General features: G+C 36.7%; 1 protein-coding gene across 2 annotated transcripts in view; it reads left to right on the top strand.

Annotated features, from left to right (window-relative positions):
* The window catches only part of slc2a9l2 (solute carrier family 2 member 9, like 2), a 204598-nt gene that overhangs the window by 49422 nt on the left and 130498 nt on the right, over positions 1-24678 (top strand). For both annotated transcript variants that reach the window (XM_028446776.1, XM_028446777.1), the window contains 2 exons: positions 4673-4797; positions 10063-10208. In XM_028446776.1, the coding sequence (XP_028302577.1) occupies positions 4673-4797; positions 10063-10208 (271 nt within the window). The remainder of the gene's footprint in view (positions 1-4672; positions 4798-10062; positions 10209-24678) is intronic.

Genomic DNA, 24678 nt, shown 5'->3' with positions numbered 1-24678 from the left:
AAATGATTCATTACCCCTTTAGCACCGAAAGAATATCTGTAATATTACTTGAATATCTGTAAACGTCACATTTTTCTATTAGCTCTGTCTGCTAGCATTGCTTCTCTTCTTCACTGCAAGATATCAGCATGCCAACCGACCACTGTGTTACCAGCGCCCTCTGCTGGTCCAAACAAATATGACGTAAATACAGTGCAATCATGTTTTTTTTTTTTTTTTTTTTTTTAAGTCCAATTGTTAAAGCACAAAATACATTTTCAGTTGCACTTTTAAAAAGAAAAAGAACTATTATGCAGTTTTGCATTGTTTATTATAGAACCAGAATTTAAATTAATAGGCTTCATTTTCATTTGTATTATTCCTTTATTTATTTCATTCAAGATTTATTTTTAGTTAAATTGCATTGTTTTGAATAGTTTATCAAGGGATTCTTTTGACAATGAAAAATAAAAGGAAAATAGTACCGTAAAAATTGTCTACAGTCCCATTTTGTAAAATAAATCATGAGAGAATCGTATCGTGAACCCAGTATCGTGAATCGAATCGTATCGGGAGTTGAGTGAATCGTTACATCCCTAACTGTGACCCTAAAAATTCAAAACATGTTGCCAAACTCCTGCAGTTGTTTAAAAGGGGTATGGAAAGCAGTGAGCAGACATGTTTGCGTTCCCCCCTCTTCCTTCTCCAGTGAAGCGTAATGATGTATTTTGTTTTTTTTCATTTATTTATTTATATATATATATATATATATATATATATATGTGTGTGTGTGACCTTTACAGAGACAGACAAAATCATATATAACTAATGTATTTATTTGTAAAATAAATAAATACAATTAATTAATTAAACAAGCAAAACAAAAAAACATCATGATTGCCGACGCGAGGTCCCCGAGTGGCACGAGGCCCTGTGTCGTTGCACAGTTCGCGCAGTCCATGCAATGGCTCTGCAAGAGGGTCTGAAAATGGATGGATGGTGTTATGGCAATTATTATATTAATCATCATATCATCAAATGTGTGTTCATGTGTACAATTTGTCATGTGTTATACGCGATGACTGTATGATATCGTTGTACTTTTGAACAGAGACGTTGCTCCTTTGCTGAGTCATGTTAGATTAGATTACCTGCAGTACAGACAGATTGTGCCGTATCCACAGTGCCAGCAACGAACAGTCTCTGCTCAAGGTCTCATACCAAAAACTCTGTAACAGTGATTTTCCACTCCTTCCTCCCTTCACCCCCTCTTTCCCTCTCATCTTAGGGTGGGGCTCTTCCTATCTGTAAATGTGGGTGCTCAGAAAACTTTCCGTTAGTTGCTGGCCACTTGCCCTTCCTACAGGATGGAAGACCTTTTTTTGTATTCCTTTTCATGTAGTTTATAATACATCCTTTTTTTATAAAATCATCATTCTTTGACTGTACATTTGCCATGACAATGGATAATTTCAGTAAGTTAATTTTGTCTTCTTTTTTTTTTAAATAATATGTTAAGGTTTCATTTATTCAGACAACTTTTTTTCAGCAAATTCGATCTCCTGACATGTTTCCAGTGCCAACTGTCAGTCTTTCTCAGAGGCATAAAGTTATTGCTTTGATGTATCCCAACAAGTCCTTTCATAAGGAAAGCATGCTGGTTCAAACAAGCCATCAAGATCAGGAAGCAGAGCTTTAAAGGAGCAGTATTATGAAAAATGAACTTTCTAATGGTTTTTCTACAGTGATTTACATCCTTTAGCCTCATTCAGAGGGTAAAAGATGAAAAAGTTCTGTTTCCACCTCCCGCGTTATTCTACATTTTGTAAAAAGTCAGCTCCAAACGGGCCAGTTGGATTTTTCTCGACGTCACCTAGCGGAAACTCCTCCTCCTGACAATCCTGACTCCTCCTACCCTATAAGAATATGAGCTCCTCCCTCTCTAACTACCTCACAGCTAAAAAAAAACACTCCTGTTTAATATAGAATATACATTATACTTTATTTTCATACATATATACACAAAATGTATTCTCTGCATTTAACCCCTCCCTAAAGAGCAGTGGGCAGCCACGATGTAGCACCCAGAGAGCAGTTCCATTTTTAGTAACCGTTATATTGCCTTGTATCGCCTTTGACTTGATCTGACGTGTTTGTGACGCAATGCGATGCAGCGGTTGGTCAAAACAAATGATTATCACCTTCAATGGTCTATTCCTGTGGTTAGGAGAGATGAGGAGGAGAAGAAAGCGACGTAGCATCTTTACACTCTGGTGAGTATTTGAAACCACTGCTGCTGTGATAAACACACCTTTAAGCAGCATTTTTGTTGGACTCACAATCACAATAGTCTCTTAACTATACATACGTTTTACTGTAATGTGCAGTTTTTTGGCTGAAGACAATAACAACAGTGTGTGGATAGCAAAAAGAAAATCGCTATCGTGATCAGCTGTGGTGTAGAGTCAGCGTCTACACACGCCCACTCAGGAATATGCATGAAGGCCCCAAAACAGCCTGTTTTTAGAAGCATCATTAAAGTGCTAAAACTCCAGAAAAAAGGTGAGTTTGGGAAAATGAACCTTAAATACTATGTTAATGGGGTTCTTAGAACAAATGGAGATGTGTGAAAAATAGCAGAATACTGGACTTTTAACATCAACAGGGATGAGGAAACATTTTTACTCTCACATCTGGGAATCTCTTCTCCAGAGACCATCGGACGACAGGGGGAACTCATGAGGACACATGAAAGCCATTAGTAAGATGCTTTGATGCTTTCCTTGTGAAAGAACTCGGATAGGGATACGTCAAATCAGTCATTACATGCCTCTGAGGAAGACTGATAGTTGGCAGTCAAAACATGTCAGGAGATCAAAAAATTGTCTGAATAAAAAAGACCTTTACATAGTACCTGAAAATGTTGGTGATTCTTGGAAAATATGAAAAACTGTTTTGTTTATTGCCGATAATGTTTTTTAATCACTTTATATTTGAATATTTTAACTTTTTGTGTGTGTGCTCACAACACACCACAGAATGACAAAACGCCACAACACAAAACGAAAGAACATACATGCAAATACAAACTCCACAACAAAACACGGAAGCTCACAGCACATAAAGAACTCTTCTTCATGGATCTTTACTTCCGTTGTTAGTTTCCTGCTGTTTTGTGTTGTGGCTTTTGTATTTGTATTTTATTTTATGCACTTTATTTTTGTGTGGTTTGTATTTGTACGTGCTTTAAGCCAAAAATGAAACATCTCCATTTCAAAACAAAAGCATCTCTTCTTGTCTTTAATTAGTTTTTTACCCTTTTGTAAATAGGGCTCTTATTTTGAAGTTAACAGGAAGTTTAGTCAGTAGCACAACGGAGGGTCTCCAAAATGTGTCAATGAATTATGGATCAAATGAGCACATGTTGATATTCTACTTGGTCACTTTCTCACTTCAAATGTTTTCAGAACTTTCAAAGGTGGAGAATCAAATTATAACATTAATAATTATTAATATTACATTAACGTTTGAAGAGGTGCCATTGAGTATTGAGTTATCGTGTCCTGGATTACTTTGTAAGTTATTAATACCTCGTCCTTCAGGGTGTGAATTCTTGTCAAACTATTTACTCTTCTATAGCAAAGCAATATTAATACATGAACCACAGACAAATAGTGAACAATTATTAATTATTAATCAACAAGTTAAGTCTAGTCACAAAAACTTAGTGGAAGAGAGAATGAGAGGAATGAAATCAACATATCAGCATGTGATTTAGATGTGTGTGTGTGTGTTGTTGGAATATAATCTATTCTTATTCCAGTGTGTTCATGAATAGGAAGGATCACAGTTCAAATTCTTACTTGACCTTTTATTTTACCTGTTGTGCAGGAAGCAGTTCAATACGAGATCTCGGGCTCAACCACACCCTTCTTAGAAAAATGCCCAACACCGAGTCTTGAGCAAAATCAAAGAGGAAGAGCCCCGACTTCATGTCCAGGGCTAATTTATACTTTTCACTTACGTCATCTGTTTCTCAGTCACTGTGATAATGTGTAACCTGACTCCAATAACTAATACAGACATAGAGTGTGGTAGAACTGTTAGAATCTTTTCAACATGTTATTCAACAACATCACAATGTTACAAATGACATCTCAAGTAATTCAGAAATTCTTTAACTGTTTACACAAAGATTTCAATAATGCCATATATGGTATTGACCTTGACCATTCCAGGGAAAAAAGTGAGTGGCTGCAATAGCTGCGAGTGGAAAATTACAACAAAATGTTGAAACTGGACATATTTACCTGCTGCACTTGTCTTTGCCTTAAGCAATGGTCTTAGCAATGATCATATGGTTAGATCAACACCCAGTTGATTATTTAAAACCTTCAGTGTGTAGCGTGTGTGTGTGTGTGTGTGTGTGTGTGTGTGTGTGTGTGTGTGTGTGCTTCTTTCAATCAACAGAGATATTTAACCTCAGTGTGTTTCAGGTTTTTAACGCTGTAGGTTCAAAATGCATCTTGGGAAACTTGGAAGTATATTTCAGTGGGAACGCTCATCATCCTAATCATACTATAGTATATACAGTAGTAGATAGTATATACTCATTGAGTTTGTAGTGGATGGTACATTACAATGCCATGATAATACTTTCCATTTTGTTGCTCACACAGTGTTTGTGTTTCAGAAAGGGAACGTTGCTGCTAAATAACAGCTTTGCTATCATAGCTGCTCTACTGCTGTCCCTTGGGGAGATGTCCAGATCTTTCGAGATGCTCATCATTGGTCGGCTCATAATGGGGGTGGACTCTGGTAGGTTTCTATACGCAACATAACTCATCATCTCACTTAAATGTAATGAAACAAAAAGGTACTGTGACCATATTTTATCTTCCAAAAAAGAGGAAACGTGGACTGGCAACGTTTTCTTGGCTCTACCTTGCAAAGGCAAAATACAATATAGTAGATAAATGACTTTTTATTGTCCATAACTCCAAAATGAATTTCTCTCTTGATAACAAAGACTTGAAAACAATCTGAACTCAGCGGTGACTGAAGTCAATCACCTTTATTATGCATTCTAACAATCTGTTCTTGAAACATCTCATTTTTACCTTCTTAAAACCTCTCAATCATTGAAACAATGAGAAAATTCTCCTCCTGGAAAATAAAACTATAATAATAATAAAAAAAAACCTCAAGGCTTACAGAACATCAAGTAATCATTAAATATAGACTTCAATAAATAACTGTGTAAGTTTCTCTGCTCCTCCTTGGAGGTTTTATCATCCAGGAAGGTTTTCCTGCTGACATTTTTTTAATAAATCCACCAGTATTTGGTCCCTTTGAGTTTTTCTCTTCTCACGATTTTGTCAAAACAAAGTGGTATCTTTATGATTTTGTGCCGCGTGAGTAAAATTACTGTAATGAACCACATTTGCTGTAAAGAGCAACTCATTAGCTTTCAGAAACTGGTGGAAATTCTTTGATAGAGCAAATATTAGCGGAGTTACTGTTTTTTAAATTAACGTGTTCTCCGAAATGCGTTAAGAGTCCCTGCATGGGAAACCCAGACATTTCTATCTATTTAATAAATCTGGCCAAATGGTCCGGACAAGACGGCCACCCTACTAAACAACTTAAAACAAGCACCATCCTTCCCACACAGAACTCATTTCATGACTTATTGTTGCGTATTCTTTAATCTTTCACTTCTACTTTTCTATTTCTGTAAAATTGTGTATTTATATAAATATATATATATATAAAAAAAATCTGAGCTTACTGATGTTATTCTTGTGAGAGATTCAGTGGTGGATTCCAACCCACGAGCTGAAATGATAAAAAGTTCATTATAATTCAAGCAGTGCAAGGAACCAGAGTGAGATAAGAGTACTTGTAGGAGAGTGTTAGAGAGAGGAAAAACACTTGACTCTAGAAATGCTGGAGAAGTGCAATACATAGTGTTTGGTACGCTGAGAAACCAGTAATCCTCTTATGAACGTGGCTGGTTCGTAGTGATCAAACAGGTCTGTCGTAACGCCACATAGGAAGAGATCAAAGAGATGAGAAAACAGGTTTAATTTATTGACACTTCAAAGTCAGGATAAAATGAGACATTAGTTAAATAAGATTATTTAACATCGGCCATAATCATAAACATGATATGATTACATAAAGTAGGAAGCTTATCAAATTATTAATAATATGAAAACATGATTCTGTCCCAATAACATCTTACAGATAGAAATATGGAATTTAAAGAAATAAACAATGATAACATTAACTTAGAGATTATGATTAATTGATCAAATATTCCCTTAGTTTGTCAAAAATACACTTATTAAGAGCAAAACCCCCCAAAATACACAGACTGCACCCTGACATCATGGACATGATGGTATATTGTTTTTAACAACAGCATTTTTAAACACAGATGTTTAAAAATGCTGTTTTTTCATTGGCTCCAATTGTTCACACGAGAGCAAAATTCAAAATGCTGTAAAAAAAATTACTTCTTGTGATAAAATTCTGATATTTTTTAAACATCATCTTCAATGACTCCAATAGTTTGTACTTTACATTTATTTAACAAGAATTTGCAATGATATGTTTAAAAAAAAAACTGTTTACACTCAAACCTGTTGATATTTTTGATGAATCAAAAATCTGTGAGAATAGTTTGTGTATAGGGCAGTCTGAAGATGAGCTGGGGACAGTTTTGCAAATATTGTGGCACATTTGGTCGATTTGTTGTGAATTTTCAAAATGTTGAACGTTTGCTGTAGCGCCACCTTTAGGACAATTGGTCTGATTTTGCAGCTGAGGTATTTTGATATTGGACCAATGCTTTGTGCAAAATTTGGCTTTTTTTTTTTTTTGTTCATGGAAAAAAAGATTTCCTCAGAAAAAGAACAATCTAGTAGAATAACAATATGTTCCTGCCTGGTTCTTATTAAATGGAAAATATGATTCATTTCTCCTTTCTCTCTCTAAGACAAGGTCAAATGCTGAATATCATACCACACAGCTCTTTTGGGCAGTGGTGGCCTAGTGGTTAAGGAAGTGGGCTTGTAATCAGAGGGTTGCTGGTTTGAATCCCACCTAGGCCATCACTGAGGATGTTGAGCAAGTCCCTTAACCCTAACTGTTCCATGGGCGCTGCACTGTGGCAGCTCACTGCTCCTCAGGGAGGGGTCAAACATGTAGCTGTACATACTGTATATGAGGAAAAGGCTTAATTTTACTCTTGACGACTGTATTAGAGACAATATGCTAGAGCCGGTCTATACTAGCACCAGTTTGTTTGGATACTATACTTTTTACGAGCTGAAACATTCACAAACTACATGAAGAAAATTTAACCTGTACCAGAAAATGCTTCTAGAAATGATTGAAGAGTACGAATTAAAAAATAACCTGATGCAGATGGTTCCGCTGGCGATTTCTTCCTATAAAAGTTTTTTTTTTATCCCACTGTCGCTAAATACTTGTTCAAGTGGATTTTGTTGGGTTCTTTTTTTTATTACTATAGACCATTTTTTGTTAAGCTTTGAGGTGACTTTGTTGTGCTATATGAAGTTGAATTTATCTGAACTTCAGAAAAAAAGTTGAAAATCAAATTCGACATTTTTTTTTAAGAAAAATTTTTTTAGGGCTACTGAAGAAAAAAAAAATATCGGAAGTAAAAAAAATATTGATGCGCTTCAAGAAAATAGTCAAAAATCCATATGTTTGTACGAAATGGCTGACAGGCAGTTTGAGGAACTGGTTAAACTATACTTTATAATAATTATGGATGACTGTTACTTCAAAGTGTAAAAACTTCTACTGCTTACGTGCTTCCTCATTATATGATGGTCAGTATTCCCGTCTGTCACGTGGGAGACAGGGGTTAAATCATTATTCGTCCTGTGCTTTTTACTAAATGTATAAAACATGTCATTTGTTTGGATTACCTTTCCAGGAACTAACAGTATTTTAGTCTGATATAGTCTGCTGTGTTAATTATAGTTTTGCAAATGCAATTTAAAAATCTGCAAAATGGTGACTCCACGCTGACTGTATAAAAATGGAGAAGATTTAGGATGTCTAATTGTGTCCTGGTTTACAAAATCCATAATGAATACAATAATGGTACGTGTAGTTTAACCAGCTTCTCAAACTGCCCGCCAGGCATTTTGTACAGTAACAGTACAGTAACAGTCAGCAGCAATTTTTTTCTGAAGTGCATGAGGTTTTTTTTTTTTTTTCTTCTTCTATGGCCCTAATCTCTTCATGAGAAATCAAGTGGGAGCCCAGCTGAAAAATACATCCTAAACCGATTCTCTCTGTGTGCGTTAAGCTGGTCTGGGACCTGGTCTGGGACCTGGTCTAGGACCTGGTCTGGGACCTGGTCTGGGACCTGGGGAGGAAAAAGGAGAGCAGGGAAATTCTCAGGTTTTTGGTCTTCGTTAATGAATCCTGTATCCACACACACACGCACACACACACACACGCACACACGCACACACGCACACGCACACGCACACGCACACGCACACGCACACACGCACACACACACACGGATCAAGATACAGACACACCGATTGGATTACGCACACACAAATAGTTTTCTTGCATCAATGGCCCCATACTGGGGCTCCCTCCTAAATGTATCATTTCAACAGTCGATGCAACAAATGTGTTTAGGATGAGAAGAAGCTCAATGTGCTGTAAACAGTGTTGTGCTAGTTACTGAAAAAAAGTAACTAGTTACCATTACTGGTTACTTCATTCACAAAGTAACTCAGTTACTATTTTGATTACTTACACCAAAAAGTAATGCGTTACTGGAAAAAGTAACTTTTGAGTTACTTAGAATTAAAGAATGTATTATTTATTTTGGGTCATTTGTGTCCATACAGCTTCATATCAGTGCTGTAATAATAAAATTATCCACTGTTGATCAACTGCTATAAAACAACCATAAATGATGTGCATATAAAGCACAAAACAGCTGCTCCAAAATTAAAACAGTAATTTTTCAGCCTTAGCACAGTAATGTAAAGTAAGCTGTGCATATTCCAGGTACACATTCTGCTGTTGAAAATGCTAATGAAAATAAATGTGGAAAAAACTAATTCACAGCATTTTTCTCAGCTACACAATGCTAAACATATCAGGCTAACGAGCTGCTGTTAGCAGTGACTCAGCAGTAGTGACAGGCTGCTTATTTACAACAACAGCAATAGTTTGGCTGACCTGTCCCTGGATAACAGTCAGTCCGTTAAAATCCAGCCACAGCGTTAGCTTAGCTTCACTGATGCATCTTTTGGAGACAAAAATAATGCGCGTATTTCTACTCTGAGAAGCTCGTCCTGCTCGCGCATTGACTCGCAGAAACACGCTGACAATGCTTCTTCTTCTACTGTTTTACCGTGTTTGGCACGGCATCCCGCAAAAATATGTAGCGCCACTGTAAACAGGAAGTACACTGCTGCTAGCAAAGTAACGGACAAACGCACCATATTGTAACAGTAACTGCGTCATTTCTTTAGAAATATATTGCGTTACAGTACTAGTTACTGTCAAAAGTGACGTTGGGGCGGTAACGCATTACAAGCAACACTGGCTGTAAGGAAGTTTAATTAACGACTCATGTTAATCTTAACCCTCCTATTATCCTATGTTTAACATTCAACATCGACTTTTTCCTTTTGGCTTCATATTTCATGACTTTTCCTAATTTGATGGTCACAATTTGATTAAGCATAAAATTATCACGATGATATTTTTTCAATGTGCTGAATACACGAATACATTTCGCACGCATTGGAGTTCCTCTGGGGACCCTAAGCTGTTTTAGCTGTTGGGGGGGGCAAAACATCAATTCCAGATAAATTATATAATGTAAAAGTTTGTCCTAATGGTTTTTTTTGTATTCAACAAATAAACAAAGTACACAAGAACAAGCTGAAACATTTTGTTGTGGAGGCTGATATCCCTGGAGTCAGATTGACCCCAAAGGGTAAAATGTGTGAGTAATATTTGAGGATCAGGGTTAATGCTAACCACCTGTTGGTTCTTTTCTGACAGGCATTGCTCTCAGCGCCCTGCCCATGTATCTGGGAGAAATCTCTCCTCGTCACATCAGAGGATCCATCGGTCAGTTCAACTCCATCCTCATCTGTCTGGGAGTGTTTGCAGGACAAGTTCTGGGACTTCCTGAGCTGCTGGGTCAGGTCAGACCCTCATGGACCTCCTTCTCTCATGCTCTGTGGGTTTTTACCACTGATAGAAATACCCACAAACCAAGTCACCCAATCATCTATAATATATCTATATTTCTAATGGCAAACAGGTGTGAAGTCAGATATATATCTGTGAGTGACACTCACTTTGGCTCCTCCTCCCACATGACATAAATTACAGCAGATGCTGACGGTTCTGTAGCTACAGCTCAAATGTTTAGTGCAGTGTTTCTCAAACTGAGGTACGTATGCCCCTACAGGTACGTGAGGGCACTATATGGGGTACTTGAGAGTGGAAAATCAACAAATGACAGGAAAGACTATCGAAATAAATCTATTCATGAGCCATTAAATTAGGGTTTTTCAACCTTGGGGTCGGGACCCCATGTGGGCTCACCTGGAGTTTAAATGGGGTCACCTGAAATTTCTCAAAAATTAAGATAGATTTTTGAAATTTTTAATTGATTTTTTTTTTTTTTATATTAAAACAACACAATCTTAAACAACTGTATTTCTATACTTTTACTTTGTGAATCTAGTTCAACTAAAATGAATCAAAAATAATTATCTGAGCTCAAACACGATCAAAAACTAATTCTAGAACAAAAATGCCTTGGTGGTCGCCAGAAATTCTTGAGGTCACGATCCAAAGAAGGTTGGGAATCCCTGCATTAAATATTGTTTATTTCCACTTTTCTATGGATACAATATTAGTTTTTTAGCTTCTTTACCGATCATCTGACAATGAACTCATTTGCATTTAATAATAGGTTTGCTTGTGGGAAGCTGAAAATCACATTTTTGTGCCTCAAGTAAATTCTTAAAATACAGGAGTAACATTTATTTGAATGGATAAACACAACCCTGGTTATTAATATTGTTAGCGTGGGGGCGACCAAACCAGAAGTAGGTTAACATTAAAGTTTGTTTAAGCTCTCATTCAATAGGATTTATCAAGTTATTCACCACAAATAGCTTTAAATGGAAAATAGATGAAGGTGAAATTATATATTAGATAAAATCATAGAATATTTCAGCATAGATCAATGAATCAAACATTGTTTACTCCAAAAAGAAATGAAAAAGGTTCAAATGCATTGCATTATGGAATGTGGAGTTGCAGAGACTGGAGTGTTTTTACATCATTTTATCACAGGAACAAACTAGAACAAAATGTTTGTTCCCAGTATTCCCTGTGATATGACCTCACTCCACCACACATTCAATTTAAGTCAGATTCTGATCGTTCCGTGTCAGGAAGTGACTTTGGGTTGAGTTTTTGGGGTAAACACAAATAGGGACCAATGCACCAATGCTGTAGTGTGAAGTGCAATGGCATTTTTTCAAAGCCATTTTTTGTAGGTAATACATTAACACTAGCATTTTACGTTACATGCAAGACTAGTACAGGTACTCTTTAGGTCAATTTCTACTACAAAAATCTTAAATATTTAAATATTATACCCAAAAAAAAAATTAATAATAATCAATTTGGCGATATATTGCAATATTTCACAGCGTGATTATCATATCGATCCAAAAAATGTCCAAATCCATTTTTTAATGAAAAAAAGCATTTAATTGGGCTAACATTAGCATAGCATGTAACCTGTCACTAGGTGTCAGTGAACGGACCATTTTTTTATTTTCATAAAACATACTGGAAATTTTTATAAATGTATGTGTTTACTTTTTAAAATAATTTAAGAACTTAACAGAATCAGAATCTGTTGTAGAAGCAAAAGTTTAACTTTTTTGAAAAAAAAAAAAGAAATGTGACAGTTTGATAAACATACCGCTTGTTTTTTATATTGGTACTTGAATTACAGTTAATTAACATTTACTTTTTCTCACACATTTATAAAAATGAAATAAATTGTATTTCATGCCATTTTATACTTGGAAAGTTGACATTTGTAAATAATGATGTTGCGATACATTGCGATGTATATTGTATTGGTTGGTATCAGGATATATTGTATCATGACATGCAAAGTATTTTAATGTATCATCAGATTCAGGGCAATTTGTCTTTATTATTCAATCAAAAAAAAAAAGTGTTCAAATGCAGAAAACAATTGAGACCCAAATAATTACATTTGAACACTTTTTTTCTTTGATTGAAAATGTTTTTTTTTCACAGAAAAGTTTTTTTTATTGAAGTCATCTTTGGCAATATTTTGGGTAGTATATTTGTGTCTTTATTATTCAGTAAAAAAAAACCAAAACATATCAATCAAACTAAAAATAAATAAATATCCCCCCCCCCACACAATTTTCAGTGAATATATATATATATATATATATATATATATATAAAATATTTCACTAAAATAAAGTAATACACATTTCCTTGTCTCAGTGTAATAAAGAGCTAATGTTTTTAGCTGGTAGTGTTTTCTCTTCTGTCCAGAGATGTGTTTATCATAAGATTTAATCAGATTATTGCTCTTCTGGGTTACATCTTCCCTGGTCCATCACGTTTATTGTCTATGATTATAGATGCATGGGTAATTAATGTAGAACTCCTACTGAGGTTAGTTAATAAAATATGAACAATGAAATTAAATCTTAAGCACGACATCGTCCATCAAGGAGATCTAAATTAGACACAATTGTAACAGGTAACACATAAAACACACATATAGGACACAGTGAAACTTTGTGAAAAGACAACCACATACACGTGATAATAATGCTACATTTTCCAATGCTTAGCATGTTGTTTTCTTTAGCTTTGCAGTGTATCTTTAAGGGGTTAAAGCAGATATTAGCCGGTTTTTTACTAATAGCTGCTTTTCTGGCACCACTACATTTAGATGCTAATGTTTTTGGCTGTGCATCGCAAAAAAAGAGAAAATATCAAATATTTATCAGCTGTCTCCATGGATCATTAACCAGTTTCTTCATTACATTGATGGTGATCTGATGCTTTTAATTAGAATAGACAGAGCGTTGTTTTGTTGCACTTACCAAACGTGTTGCTCATAGTTTTGGATATCAGGGATACATTTGGAGATGGTGAAATATGTGTGTTTGGGGGGGCACGCGGAACGTCTCCGCGCCAAATAGCACATACCACGTTCCCGAGAACTCAGTCTCTGGCGGCCCTGTGGAACATACGGAGTATTGGGCCCTTATCATATATTGGTATGTGTCAATGATTCGGTACCACCAACTGTCGTAATATTTGACTCACAAATAAATGAGAAAACAACTTTAATGGAAACTGCCAAAAGAAGGGGGTGAGCCCCTCGGGCCCCTAATTGAATTGTGCGAGGCATAATTGTAATCGATGTTGAATTACCTTTGAAACAATATATCACACGACTATGTTCCCATAAGTTTTGAAATTACCGGAAATGGGGGTGGGCGTATCAGCAGCCTAGACGGGAGAATACGAGCAGGGCAGAAGTACGTAACTGCAGGTACGCAAAAAAAACGCTTCAGTCCAGATGGGAGAAAAGACCCCTAAGTTTTTCCCTACGCTGTAAAAATTCCTGGTGATTATCCAATACCAATACCAACGTTGGTATCAATACTATCAATATTTTGGATCTATCTGCCCATGTTCCTTTTAGTTTTCTCTGCGTCTCTGTTTCGCCTGTCAAACGTGCTCAGATAATTACACACAAACAGCCACTGCAGTCACGTCCATGATTGAAAAGTCACACTACGTTTATATGAGAGCTTTAATTTCCCTTTAATTCAGAATAAAACGTATATTCTCTGTTACGGGCGAGCCGTTCCTCCCTGCCCTGTGTGTGTGTGTTGTACAGTATGTACTCCCTCTGTATATAAAACAGGCTGTCTGATTGGTCCCCGCCTCTTTCAAGACTCCACCTACGTGCATTTTTGTTTATACACTTTTGTATGGTTATACGCACCTTGTTCGTTTTTGCGAAAGAGTTGTGATTGTTTATTTGATTTATTTGCTACATTTTGTTACATTATAGCAGAGGTCACAGCCACAAAAATGTGTTTGTTTGATCAGAGGGTCACATGATCAACATTCATGTCAGCATTTAGAATAATGAGCGATCTGAGTATTAATACAAAAAAGAACAGCTGTTTTAGTAATTGTGTGTTTTTCTGTCATTCTGTGTATGTTTGTTGTTGTCTTGATTGTTGTGAAGCATTTTGTGCGTTTCTGTTGTCCTTTTGTGTATTTTTCCTGTAACATCTGTTTTTTGGAGTCACATTGTGTATTTGTGTTGCCATTTTGCAGTCATTTTGCTTGTTTTTGTGTACTTTAGTTGTCATTTACTATAATTTTGTACATTTTTCTGAGTATTCAGTATATTATTGTTGTTTTTTTGTTATTTTGTGTGTTTTTGAAGTATCTTCTGTGTTTTTTCTTTTGTCTTTTACTGTATTTTCTTGTAATGTTGTAATTCTTTGTAATTCTTTAAGTATTTTTGCTCTTGTTTTGTGTATTTTTTTGTAATTTTGCACATTTACTTACAGGGATAGACGCATAAAATTAGACCGAGAGCCGTAGTTTCCTATGTCTGCATTATAAAATAAATTTTTCTTGTTTAAGCATTTTACATCTGGTTATGTTGCGTTCCTAATTTCTAGACCGAAAGGTGTCGTAACATCCTCTTTAAAAAGAGTAAAAGTTACCTTGTAAACACCTAATTCTGAATGAAAATGGCCATTCCAAATTAAACTTAAAGTCAAAGTATTGTTCTGTTCTTATTCTAATTTCAAATGGATTAATTTTGCGATCATGAATTCATTCATTCCGCTTTAAATTACTTCCCTTGTCCTGTTGCAATGATGCACATACAGTATTACGCACTTGCGAGCACATAATGTTGGGTGGCGGTCCGAAGCAAGTGTTGGATCAGAATCCTTCCCAACCCCCAGACCTAAAGTGGAATTGAACAGAGGCGATTTAATGTGTTTTCCATGTAAACCTCACTTTGAAATTACTATTCCACGTAAACACAAAGCAGAACACTTTCATTCGGAATTATTTAATTTTGAGTAATGAATTCTGAATTTAAAAAAAAAAAACATCTTGTAACTGTGGCCATTGATTTGTTTACATCTCCTCATCCTAGTATTATGTTTAGTCTTTATATACAGTACATGCTAGTTTTTACACTAACAAACCTTTAGGAAATCAGGCCCCAAGTCTATTTTTATGGTAAAAGTCGGTAACAAATTAAATACTTCCTGACATGTTTGATTGTTTTTATGTAAAATGAAAAAAGCTGAAGCCCAAAGGTGGAGTAATACCAGTAAAAAACCAAGGTTACGTGTGTGTACGTGACAGGAAACACAAATATCTAAAAAGTGCTCACACAGCGTGCCCTCTCACTGCCTGCTTTTTAATTTAATCACAGGTTTTCTGCCTGCGGCCACGCTCCGCTGCTACAGGTGTACACGTACACTGTCGCCTGCCTGGATGTGGGCTGAATAAACTAAAGTGCCATTAACATTTCCCACAAATGTCATAAAAACTGTGAAGTATTCCAGAAAAGATGGAATTACTGCTGGTGTGCATGAAATGTTTTCTTTAAAAAAACAGCTCACTGCAGTCACAACAAAAAACCCTTTTACAATAATAAAATAAATCCAATAATGTGACTTTAATCAGGTTTAAGGAGGCAGATAATATGCATCTATCAAAACAACGCTTAATTCATGAATACATTCATTTTTTTATACTTTCAATGTGTTCCACTTTTTAAATGCAATGTTCTCCTACATCTGTCTGTGTTATCAATAATTAAACCATTCTTAACAGTTCAGTGCTTTTGAATGTTTTTCTCTGCAGTTTAATTTCTCAATAACTTGGAAATATTCAAAGAAAAGGTTTAAGTAATTCTTGCAATACACAAGTGGTGTGTATTGATCTGGAGAGGCAGATCAACATGCAAATACAGTATCTCCCAGTAGACACTTTTCATGTTTTAAAATGTGTTTCATCAGCATAAGTGCTAATAGCGGAGAATTTGTCCTAAGAGATCAAATTTATTTATCGGGTTTTATGTCAGAATTTAGATGGTTCATTAACATTTTGTTCCAGGAATTTTTTAATTCAAAAATTAAAATCGTATAAACCAGGCACTTAATTCGGATTTACCGTTTTTATTCAGAATTACAGGGGACATATTATGCTAGATCCACTTTTTTAGCCCTTAAATGCATTTTGTTGTATATTTAGAGTGTTTAGAAGTACAGAAAAGTTTATATTGTGTTTTGGTCATATTTTTCAATCTGTTTTGATTTTTCTATTCTCTATTACGTATGTTTTTTGAACTATTACATCACAGTATTTGCAGCGGAACTGCCAAATTAGTTCATCAACTCCAGGTCCAACACTTTGAGCAATACGCCATTTTTATTTCTCGCTTTTATTTTGTAGTCCAAGCTCAAGGATGCTGAAGTTACGAGAGGATAAGTCAAAATGTTGGGTTGTTGGATGTAGTAACCCACATGCTTCATTACACCATCTCCCAGCATCAGAACCTTTTCAAAGTGTCTGGTTGAGTTTTATTTTTTATAGAAATGTACCCACATCTGTGGGTGAGGTCATTTTTGTGTGTGTGAAGCACTTCAATGATGACTGCTTCAGTATAAAGAAGGATTTACAGAAAGACTTTGTCTGATTGAGGGTTCAATTCCTTCTATCTTTGGAGACGACGAACAGAGCACTTCGGTAAGCTGTAAATAACGCTAAAAAGTGTGATAAGACGTCCCTGTCATTGTTTTGTTAGCATTAGCAGTTGCACCGTCTTCATATGTTAGCGCTGTGTGCTCGCTTCATTTTCATCTCGCTCCGCCGGGTCAGACTCTGGCTGGAACATGTAAGGCTAGATGGACAAGTCTTCTGTTGTTGACATTTTGTAAATAACGTGTGAATAAATAGTTTCTGCACCGCGACATAACCGTATCTCTTCTATCAAACTACAAAAATGGCCGAACAGGGTGGAGTTGAACTGAGTGTCACCTCTGCAACCTGGAGAGGGGGCGGGGTATGAAGTGTCTCATTTGCATTTAAAGAGACAGCACCAAAACGAGTTGCTCTCAGAAGCACATCAGAAAAGGGGCAGAAAAGGGGTGGAGCTATAATAATGAGGAATTCAACCCAAGCATTGCAGTTCTTCTTTACATAGACCACAACTGTATGATTTATATGTAAAAAGGAAGGATTTAAAACCATGATACGTCCCCTTTAAGTGTTTACAAGGTCAGTTTAAAGAGGATTTAACTTTTATTTTGAATAAAAGGGGAGTTCAAGCTTTCATGTAGACGTTGCCATTATGTCCTTTTCTACAATTAACATTCTGTTTTTATTAGACCTCAAAACGCCCTCACTTTGTTGTTGTTCTTCTTCTTGTTGTTGTGAACACTAGTTAAAATCACGACTCCTCTATTATTGGTGAACAGATTAGTCTGAAATTTGGTAGCTATAATCTATGGATGTGTACGCATTAACCCTCAGAGCCTGATTTTTGTTTTTGGGGCCCAAGGGGTCTGGGCTCCAAAAGAAAAAAAAAATCGTAAGTTGATTTCTTATTTATTCGTCAAATATTACGACGGTTGGTGGTACCGAATCATTGGCACATACCAATATATGAATGGGGCCCATTCCCCCGTACATGTCACGGGGGCGCCAGCATTTCTCAAATGACTACTCCTCCATTAGTTTGATATGAATACTCTATGAATGAATATGATGAGACCTTTTTTTGAAATGGGGTCGGGGGTCCATTCCCCATTTCCGGTAATTCCAAATTTATGGGAACATAATTGTGTTATATATCGTTTCAAAGGTAATTCAACATATACGATTACGATAATGCCTCACACAATTCTATGAGGGGCCCGTGGGCCCACCCCCCTTTTTTCTGCAATTTCTATGAAAGTGGTTTTTTCATTTATTTATGAGTTAAATATTGCGACAGTTGGTGGTACTGAATCATTGACACATACAATATATGAATGGAGCGCATTACTCCGTATGTGCCACAGGGGTTCTCCACCGTTAATGCTCGTTGAATTGGGCTGTAATTTGACATGATATTATATGAGCGGATGTCAAGAGCCTCTCTGAGACCTTTTCCTTTTTGATGTTTATCAGAACTTACGTAGTGACTGAATTCTCGGAATCATGGTACGTGCTATTTGGCGTAGAGACGTTCCGCGGGCCTAGTCGTAGTTCATCTGAACTTGTTATTGGTCGATTCCGTTAACATGGAAACCATAGGGCCCTATACTGTATGTCCAATAAAGTCTCAGTATGACTGCATTAACCTTCTTCTGTCTCCATCTGTGTCTGAGTGATAAGAAAGGTAGAAGTCACTTACCTTCATCTGACCTCCCTGACAGATGCAAGGCAGTGTCCATCATCAATAGGTCACATGTCCATCACACAGCTAACACAAAGGGGCAGATAACTGGTAATAGTGAATGTGGAACAGATTTTTAACGGCCAGAGGATCCTCAACATGCAAACTAAACAGAAAACACAAAAGAGCAAGACCATTGGGACTCGAACCCGTGACCTTTTAGCTGTAGCGCAGCATTGCTAACCATAAGAGCCTCATGGAAGTGTGAATGTGGATGGAATTCTGGAGTGAATTTATTGATGAAGCATCTCATCATATAGACAGATTTGACCTAAATGCCTTTCATAAATGTGCTGTTTATCCAAACAGAAGCTGTTCTGTATTCTATCACACACTACACTTTCTCATGGACATAATATGTGACACCTATGATGATAAAAAACCTCGCTGTGTGGAATCTTTGCTCATTAGATTCACGTACACACTTATTCTCAGCGGAACCACCTTGTAATATGCACTGCTCAAAGATGTCACTTCATATGAGAGGGAAACGATGATAAGCTTTGATAAATGACAATTAATCAAATCGTCATGCTTAACCGATGACCTTTGTCTCAGAGGAACTAATGTATTCAGGACACGAGGAACAGGAGAGGATCTATGGTAGCAAGAGAAAAGAGGCTGACATATACGACTTATCAGGAGATATGAAACACTTTAACGTCTGTGATATGTTTGTAAGACACTTTATGAGCTCTCGTCCATTCTTTGGATTCTTTAACACACTCTGGCCCTCATTTATCAACCGATCAGATATATGCGTCCGTCGTGCTTTTGACCAAACTCACGCCAGCTTCAGTATTTGTCATTTGTTACATGAGCATACGCTACTATCAGATCTCACGTCAGATCTGAGCTTGGGTACGATGACCTGAGTGTGTGGATTTGTGCTTCAGCACAGCAAAATCTGACTGAATCTGATAATAAAGTATTAAACAAGCCTCAGATGTCTTTTAAGCAAAAGCAGACACACATTCAGAACAAATTAAGACAGGTTATTAAAACTAGATCAAATTCATTTTCACAAAGCCTACGTTATTACTGATACCAGCACTTTTTTGGTTTTCCTTCAATAAATCCACTGATAAACTCTGCTACGAGACAGCAGCGCAACACACACCTGGATCACAACGGCGCTGCTTCTGCTCGTGTGTTGGACGCTGCTGTGCACCACAGAGGAAGTGTGTGACATTATTTTGACCTGCTTTGCTCAACATTCCATTGATGAATGCAGTGATGTCTGATGTACTAGTGCAGCGTGAGGAGCCAAAGCTGAGCCAATGGCTACACAGACTCCACTTTCATTTATTTTAATATTATTTTATGTGCCCCCAGCGTGCGGACAACTGAGGCCAATTTAAAAGGTCTATTTTTGTGTGACTGCAGAATCTTTGCTGTGAGGTTGTACGCAGCGCACACAGGGGGGCAGACGTCACCTGTGAGCTGCTTTATACAGAAGCCCCACTAGGACAAACACACAAAAAATGCTGCAAACACATGAATGCTGTACCTTTCTGTCAAGTTTTCACACTGTCAAAAAGCACATCTTTGTTTTGCTCCGCCTCAGATGTGAGGACTGCTTTTCTTTTCTTGCCATTGTTTGTTTGACCTCAGTGGGCGGGGCCTCCGAACCAGGAATATTTGAGGGCATAACATGTTGATGATGATAAAATTCATTAACACCCGATCATTTGTACGCTGGGATTGGTCAGATACCAATGTTTCATAAATCACACGTTGGTCCTGTCATACAAAGGTTGATGAATGAGGGCCAGTGTCAATTTGCTGCATGGTACAGTATGTACATGAGCAGTTTATGGAGTATTTTTTTCAAACTAGCATTCACACTTTTTCATCAGTGCAAAGCAATTATAGTTGAAAAGAGCAGAAGTAAAGTCTACACACCTTGTTTGTAAGGCTAATGTATATTAAACATGGTATCAATGGTCACAATACTTTTCTATCACAAGCTGTGTTTTCATCATCCTTGGAAAATATAAATAGCGCAATGAAAACTGGCAATTGAAACACCAAAAAAAACTGAAATATTGCTCAAAAGTTTTTACGCATTCATGAGAAGGTATTTCAGATGTTTCAATATTGAAATATGTTGCAAAAGTACGGTGGCCCAGAAAGGCCAACAACACAACAAACCAACAAAGAGCCACAACATGACAGCAAAAGTAACAACACAACGAAAAAGGGGGGATTATTTTGAAAATAAAATACTCCGTGTTCGAGGTGGATTGACAGAGGTTTCCCTGGTAGAGGAAAACACCAATCCTGGCACAATCTGAGCACTTTTAATACGATTTTAAAAGTGCTCGAATCTGGTAACAACAGAAAGGTCTCGTCTTCCTGAGGCTGAATATGTGCTTGGTTTTTAGGTAGAGTTTGAATTGTGCCCCCTGGAACGCGGAGTATTTTATTTTGAAAATAATCCCCCGTTTTCCTTTTGTTAATGTGTTGTGTTGTTGGCCCTTCTAGGGCCACCACTCAAAAGTGCTTTAGAAACACTTTTTTCCACAAATGCATGTCACAGAACGTGACATACCTGGTCACATGACCACTGTTCTCTGAGTAAACATGGCGCGGTATGTGTAAACAGAAAAGAAGACCGGGACATTTCTTAGCATCATACTTATTATTGCCACATTAGACAAGAACCAACATGGAGTGTTCTACGGAGGTTCTGACCAACAGCAAAGTCTCACAGGAGTTTCGAGCTCAAAGCGCAAATACACTTTGTCAACATTTAGAAATATCGTTTATTTTGCTAAAATCTGTAATGGAAAGCCAGCTACAGACACTGTGAGGTTAACCAATGGGATTGGAGCTATGTTGTGGATTATTGATTGTGTCTGTTGTCTATTGATGGAGGCTAAACAAAGAACCAATGCACACGTTACAGGAAGTGATACCATTGAGCTCTGATGTCAACGTAATAGAATCCAGTCTTTTTATTTACAGTAAGTGAGAAATAACGGTGATTGGGAGCGTCTTTAACCGCTTTCTGCAAGAGAATCTAATAAAATAATTTCAAAATAAATGTCTGATAGACTCATAGTACAGTGTTTTCCTATAAACTCTCCTGCAGCACTTTGTCGTCCATGTTTTTGAAACATTCTTTTTACTGTTGTCCAATCCTTGGCGATAGAAATAGCCGCCGTTGACAGCTTTAATATTTTAGGACGGATACATCTCATGCCTGTAGGGCTGAGCTGTCAGTCTGCTGCTGTGGCAGGACATCAGCAATATGGGATTACAGAGGATGTGACTATCATCACAAACAGGTACAGGCACAGCCACAGGTACAGGGCTTTTCCTCTGATCCTGGCAGATGTTGAGCCCCACAGCAATCCAAATCCTGCTGATCTGGTACCAAACGTGCTTCGTGTTCCAACCTGAGAAGAAGAGCTGGAGTGGCTCCTCAATGTACAGACGTTTGTTTTGATATAGACCAAATAAAATGAGATGAGCAGATGAGATGAAGTTAAATCTTGTGATGTGAGCTCAAGAGATAAAGTAATTGTAATGTGTCAGAAGAAAATGAGGTCTGCTCTGACCTGCAGCTGGGATTACTGGGGGCTCCTGTGAGCGCTTTGGGACGAGGGAGGACAGAAACTACAGAGTGATATAACACGTGTTTTCATGTCAGAGTCTCTAAAACAGCAGAAAACTTTCCAATAACACAAGATAAAGTCCCTACATTTGTAAATAGTATTAAAAAAAGTCACTAAGAGGAAAAAAAAACTAAATAGTGGTGAATTTTGATGCTATATGAAAATCTAGGTGGAACTCTATTGGATGCTGCGATGTTAGTGCAAGGGTGTGTGAATGTGTGGAAAAAGATCAATTACTTGAGGGGCAGTGATGCTGCATTCAAGGCAACTTAAAACTCTGGATTTTCCAACCTCGTACTTGAAAATTTGCCACAAATCACACAAACATGAATGTCTTTATTGTAAATACTATCTCGGTCAGCCATATTTTGGAGATATTTTGAATTCTAGGAAGCTTTAAAGAAGGCAATCGTAATTTTTATTATTATTATTAAGTTATATGTGAACGCAGCATTTGTTGTACTGTTATAGGCCACATGTTGATTACCTGGTAGTATAGATTGAACCTCTAGGTCAGGGTTGTCAAACTCATTTTAGTTCAGGGGCCAATTATGGACCAGTATGATCTCTAGTGGGCCTCAGATTTTAGGAGAGAGAGAGAAAAAACAAACTATTTTAACATCAATTGTGAACTAGTTTTTAATATCCATCACTGCCAGATCTTCACTTCAAAACTTCTTAATTTTGCTGAATTGTTGGCAAGAAATTACAACATTTGTGGAAAAATTTAGAGTTCTTTCCACAATTATAAATGATGTCATTAATGTGATATAAACAAAGGAAAACTGCAAGCCCTTCAAAATAATGCAGAGTTTCATTAAATTGGTGAAATTCATTATTCGGGACCCAAAAGTGGGTCATGGACCTGTGCTGGGTGGGTCGCTGAAAACTGGCTAAAAATAAATAAATAAATACTTATTGTCTGTCATGCTGGACTTGTCTTTTATTTTGCTTTGAAAAGCATGTTGCACAGCAAAATATATAGATTTATGTTTTAAAATTTTTTTTAAATGCGTGTTTTCAACAGCTGTTTTTGAAAAAAACTAAATTTGATTGGTTGAATTAAAAAAAAAAAAAGTGCGTCACTATTTGATGACCGAGGCAAAATGTGGGTCCCAGAGTGAGACGAGTTGAGAACCCCTGCTCTAGGTGGTGCAAATCTGGTCTAAATTCTATAAAGCAACCTTTTAATATCTTATCTATAGAAAAACAAGATGTTAAATGAAAAGCACCATCATTAGTTGACAATCTGTTCATGTGCACATTATTTAATGTTATATTTCAGATGAATGTCTAGTTTAGTGTTTGCTAACTTTTGGTTTAATGCATGTGGTAACCCTATCTATAGTGTTTCAGTCTGAATCTGTGCTCTTCAACTCTGTACGGCGCTCAAAGGAGAAGAACGTGTCAGAGTTGTGCTTCATATCTCTCGTGGGAAATGATCTGACCACTGGTCTGACCTGAAACGGAACATTGTAGCCTTGAGTGTACACCTCCATATATTAGAGAGCGGACACTGCTGAACTTCTCATTAAATTCGTCAGAGTTAATCAAACAATATCCTCTATGGTCCCAAAGGTTGATGGTGGTAAAGCCATGTGTTATTAATATATTTTCTCTTTTTAACTTCCATGTCTCACCTCTGATATCCACGCAACCGAAAAGTTTGTCATCAAATTCTGTATTATCTAAGTCAGTGGTTCTCAACCTTTTCAGCCTGTGACCCCCAAAATAAAGGTTCCAGAGAGCGGGGACCCCCACTGTAGCTGAAGGTGGTTGAACACAGACATGAACATTGAAGAACAGTCATGTGGAGACAGGACCATCTATAAGGGGGAATAAAGGGGAGAGATTTTTTGGGGTCCATCCATAAAGTCAGTAAAATGATGGTCCATTGTTCTATGAATCTGTGATAACCACATTTATTTATTCATCTGAATAATATCCACTGTTATCCAGGAACGTTTATTATTATTATAGACATCTTAAAGATGGGAATCCTTGTTTTAATCACAAAAAAAATTAGTTAAAAGTGAGGAAAAATGGTGGTGAAATGGGATTTTAAAAACCACAGAAAATGGTTAAAAGTTTCAAATTAAAATGGTCAAAAACAGATTGAAAAAGTGGTGAAAAGCGTTCAAAAAGTGTCAATATTGGCTTTAAAGTGGCAAAAACAATGGGAACAATTAGTTTAAACTGGCATAACAAATAGTGAATGTGGTCAAATTGGCAAAAAAAAGCATGAAATATGGTGTAAAGAAGTTAAAAGTGACAACAATGGGTTCCCACAAGCAACATTAGGTGGAAAAGTGGTGGAAAGGGTTTATAAGTGCTGAAAATGTCTTGAAAGTGTACAAAATTTGCAGAAAAGGTATTGAAATTTGATGGAGAAGTGGCAGAAATGGGAGTAATGTTGTAAAAATGCATTAAAATGAGCAAAAATATGGCAAGAAAAACTCATGAAAATGGGTT

This window comes from Gouania willdenowi, chromosome 5 (genome assembly GCF_900634775.1).
Source record: "Gouania willdenowi chromosome 5, fGouWil2.1, whole genome shotgun sequence".
In the NCBI taxonomy this organism is placed as follows: domain Eukaryota; kingdom Metazoa; phylum Chordata; class Actinopteri; order Blenniiformes; family Gobiesocidae; genus Gouania; species Gouania willdenowi.
The sequence above is the reverse complement of the archived record's forward strand: the minus strand, read 5'-3'. Positions and strand labels throughout refer to the sequence as shown.